Genomic DNA, 4489 nt, shown 5'->3' with positions numbered 1-4489 from the left:
AGTCCCGGCCACCACAGCCTCGACCTGCTGGGCTCCAGCCATCCTTCCGCCTCAGCCTTCCAAATAGCCGGAACTACAGACGTGAGCTACCACGCCTGGCTCGTTTTTGATTTATTGTAGAGACGAGGTCTCGCCAAGTCACCCGGGCTGGTCTTGAATCTGCAGGCTCAGGCAATCCACTCGCCTCAGCCTCCCAAATGCTGGGATGACAGGCTGAGCCACCGGGCCCGGCCTAAGCTTCCTTCTCTTAAATAACTGGGCTTTAAAAAAAAAAATGCTTTAATGTTATTCATTTATTTTAGAGATGGAGTGTTACTTCACTGCCTAGGCTGGAGTTACACTACAGTCTCCATCTCCTGGCCTGACGGGATCCTCCTGCCTCAGCCTCCCTCTAAGCTGGGGCAGAAAGAGGTCTTTTGATGTAAATTTTGGTCTTTTGTTTCCTGACCTTTGGGGCATGTTTCAATCTTTTTGTAGAAAAAAATCCCTGCCAAGTGTGGTAACTGACACCTGTAATCCCAGCATTTTAGGAGGCAGAGGTGAGAGGATTGGCTGAGCCCACGGAATGAGACCAGCCTGGGCAACTTGGCAAGACCTCATCTCTCCAATAAATAAAAAAATTAAACAGGCGTGGTGGCCCAAGCCTCTAGTTCCAACCACTTGAAAGGCTGAGGCAGAAGGATCGCCGGAGCCCAGCAGGTCGAGGCTGTGGTGGCCGTGAGCGTGCCACTGCCCTCCAGCCTGGGCGACAGAGTGAGACTCCGACTCAAAAAAGAAAAGAAAAGAAAAAATATCTTTAAGTTCCGCTTAGGAGGGATCTCAGATCTCAGCCCTGTCTCCCTGCTCTATCCTCTGTTTCTCCCAATCTACACTCTCAAGGTCACTGTCAAGGACTTCTGTGTCTCCTAGGAGAGACTGCTGTAAGCCAGGTCCATGTGATGCCATATTAATACTAATTCCATTTATACATATTAACTTTTCAGCCGGGCTCGGTGGCTCAGCCTGTAATCCCACACCTTGGGAGACTGAGGTGAGTGGATTGCCTGAGCCCAAGGGTTCGAGACCCACCTGGGCAACTTGGTGAGACCTCATCTCTACAATAAATCAAAAAATTAGCCGGGCATGGTAGCGCGCGCCTGTAGTTCCAGCTACTTGGAAGGCTGAGGTGGAAGGATCGCCGGAGTCCAGCAGGTCGAGGCTGTGGTGGCCGAGAGCGGCCACAGCACTCCAGTCCGGGCGACAGAGTGAGACTCCAAATAAAAAAATAATAATAATAATAACTTTTCACACAAGGCTCGAGAACTCACAGCACAGAGCTGTCCCTGGTCAAAGTTCAACCTGCTTCTCACCCCTGAGGCTCTGTCTTTGAGTCTTTTCAGAACCCTGGTATGAGTACATAGCTGGACATCTCACAAGGTCAGTGGCCAGAGATGCATTGTGCACTGCAAGGTTTAGACCAACCCTGCCCAGCAGAGACAGCAGGCAACCCACCTGTCATTTCTTTTTTTGAGTCGGGGGTCTCACTCTCTTGTCCAGGCTGGAGTGCAATGGAAGGCTCACAGCTCACCACAGCTGTGACCTCTGGCTCAGGCAATCCTTCCACCTCAGCCTCCTGAAGAGCTGGAACTACAGGTGTGCACCACCCCACCTAGCTAATTTTATTTTTATTTTTGGAGACACAGGGTCTCACTATATTGCCCTGGCTGGACTTGAACTCAAGCCATCCTCTCACCTCGATCCCCCAAAGTGCTGGGATTACAGGTGTGAGCCACAGTGCCTGCCCCAACATGTTATTTTCAAACAACTTCATTGAGGCCAGGTGTGGTGACTCGTGCCAGTAATCCCAGCATTTTGGGAGGCCAAGGCAGGAGGATCACTTGAACTCAGGAGTTCGAGGCTGCAGAGAGCTATGACTGAGCCACTGCACTCCAGCCTGAACGACAGAGTGAGACCCTGTCTCTAAAAATCAAATCAAATCAAATCTTCAGTGAGACATAATTTACATGTCACACGATTTGACCATATAATGTATGATAATGTTAAAAAAAATTAAGTGCTGGCATTACAGGCGTGAGCCACTGTGCCCTGCTTACTGGTATTCTTTTCTTTTCTTTTCTTTTGAGTTGGAGTCTCACTCTGTCACCCAGACTGCGCTCCCGGCCACCGCAGCCTCGACCTCTGGGCTCCGGCGATCCTTCCGCCTCAGCCTTCCAAGTAGCTGGAACTACAGGCGCGTGCTACCACGCCCGGCTGATTTTTTGATTTATTGTGGAGATGAGGTCTCGCCAAGTTGCCCGGGTGGGTCTCGAACCCGCGGGCTCAGGCAATCCACTCACCTCAGCCTCCCAAAGGCGTGGGATGACAGGCTGAGCCACCGAGCCCGGCCAGTTTTTAATTTAAATTTAAAATTTGCTGGGCACGGTGGCTGACACCTGTGATCCCAGCAGTTTGGGGGGCCGAGGTGGGAAGACTGCTTGAGCCCAAGAGTTCAAGACCGGCCTGGGCAACATGGTGAGACCACCTCTCTAATAAAAAATTAAAAAATTAAGTGGGCATGGTAGTGCGCTCCAGGGGTCCCAGTTACTTGGGAGGCTGAGGCAGGAGGATCCCTTGAGTCCAAGAGGTCAAGACTGCGGTGAGCTGTGATTGTGCCACTGGACACCAACCTGGGCAAGAGAGGGAGAGACCTGACCCAAAGTAACTCACTAAATAAATACATTTAAAATTTCAAACCCTCCACCCCAGCCTCTGAGCCTTCTCCCGTCCACCGAGAAAAAAGACCCAGGTTTCCCTCTTTCTTCTCTTACACCATCTCAGCCTCTCTGAAGATTTTCTTGGGGTCTCCCCTGGCTCCCTCCAGCCCCCAGATCCCCCCAGGGACGCCCACTGCCCCCTCTGGGTCCCCACACTTGCTTGTTCTCCCACCTGTGCGTCCCTGGCTCTCTCCCAGCCTCTGGCCCTCCCCCGGACCGAGAGGGAGTGTCTGAGGAACCAGAGAGGCTGACTTTGAGCGCACGTTGAATGAAACCCCAAGTGAATATGAAATCAAGTTCAAGCTGGCGTCCCTAAGCACGCACTTTGCTTTCCTGAAAACAGGGGTCTCTTTCCTCTAGGGTTTTGCACTGGCCATTTTGTCTTCAGGAACACCCTTTCCCCCACCTCCTAGTCGATCTGGTGAGCTCTTACGTTACCTTCAGAACCCAATCTCGTAGTACCCTTCTATGGCAGAGTCGTGGATTCAAGCCTTGACTCAGGGGCACTGGGAGTATTTATGACCGGCTCTGTCTCCTCCCCAGACTAGGAAAGAGTCTGGGAAAGGGCTTGTGAAGAGGAGGAAGTGGACGCTGTGGCCAGGCCGCCTTTGTTCAAATTCCAGCTCTGCTGGTTTTTTTTGTTTGTTTTGCTTTTTGTTGTTGCTGTTGGTTTCGAGTTAGAGTCTCACTCTGTCACCCAAGCTGGAGTGCAGTGGCACTACCATCACGGTCACCGCAGTCTCCACCTGCTGGGCTCAGGCGATCTTCCCGCCTCAACCTTCCAAGTAGCCGGAACTACAGGTGCGCACCACCACGCCCGGCTAATTTTTTGATTTATGGCAGAGACGAGGTCTCGACAAGTCGCCAGGGCTGTTCTCAAACCTGTGGGCTCAGGCAGTCCTCTCACCTTGGCCTCCCAAAGCGCGGGGATCACAGACGCCCGGCCTTTCTGCTGATTTTTGCCGTGAGGCGCTTGGTCTGTTTTCTCATCTGGGAAATGGGAATCATGCCCAAAGTGGGGTGAGTGGGTGACCGTCATCCGTGACCCTGACGCCCTGCTCCTCTCCTTCCAGCCACCCGGACCCATGGAGCCACCTGGCCCGGCCAAGCGACTGTGTCCCTGGCGTCCGTGTCTGGTCGTGTTGCTCCTGCAGCTCCTTCTGTCGGTGTGTTTTTTCTCCTACGTGCGCGTGTCTCGAGGCGATCTCACTGGTTTCCTGCCACTGGGGCCCAGTGCCGTGGAATCTGCCCAGGCAGCTCCCAGCCGGTCCCCGGAACTCCCTCCCCAGACCACCCCGGCGACCCTCACCCGCCGCCCCCTGCAGATCCTGCTGTGGACATGGCCCTTCCACATCCCCCTGACTCTGTCCCCCTGCTCCGAGTTGGTGCCCGGCCTGGCCGACTGCGACATCACGGCCAACCGCAAGGTGTACCGACAGGCGGACGCGGTCATTGTCCATCACTGGGACGTCATGTTCAACCCCAGGTCCCAGCTCCCGCCCTCCCCCAGGCCACCCGGGCAGCGCTGGGTCTGGTACAACATGGAGCCGCCCTTGAACTCCCGGCAACTGCGAGCCATGGACGGGCTCTTCAATCTCACCATGTCCTACCGCAGCGACTCGGACGTCTTCATGCCCTACGGCTGGCTCGAACCCTGGTCGGGCCGCCCCGCCCACGCCCCGCTCAACCTCTCGGCCAAGACGGAGCTGGTGGCTTGGGCGGTGTCAAATTGGAGG

At 54.4% G+C, this 4489-nt stretch overlaps 1 protein-coding gene across 1 annotated transcript in view; it reads left to right on the top strand.

The window, feature by feature from the left end:
• The first annotated feature begins 3838 nt into the window (after positions 1–3838).
• LOC103266005 (galactoside 3(4)-L-fucosyltransferase) overlaps positions 3839–4489 on the top strand; it is an 889-nt gene continuing 238 nt past the window's right edge. Inside the window, exon 1 of the mRNA XM_021715304.1 lies at positions 3839–4485. Within this exon, the coding sequence (XP_021570979.1) occupies positions 3839–4485 (647 nt within the window). The remainder of the gene's footprint in view (positions 4486–4489) is intronic.

The sequence above is a fragment of the Carlito syrichta genome, unplaced genomic scaffold (assembly GCF_000164805.1).
Source record: "Carlito syrichta isolate Samal-C Ts95f unplaced genomic scaffold, Tarsius_syrichta-2.0.1 Scaffold306977, whole genome shotgun sequence".
In the NCBI taxonomy this organism is placed as follows: Eukaryota; Metazoa; Chordata; class Mammalia; order Primates; family Tarsiidae; genus Carlito; species Carlito syrichta.
Note: the sequence above shows the minus strand (reverse complement) of the source record. Positions and strands in the feature narration are given on the sequence as shown.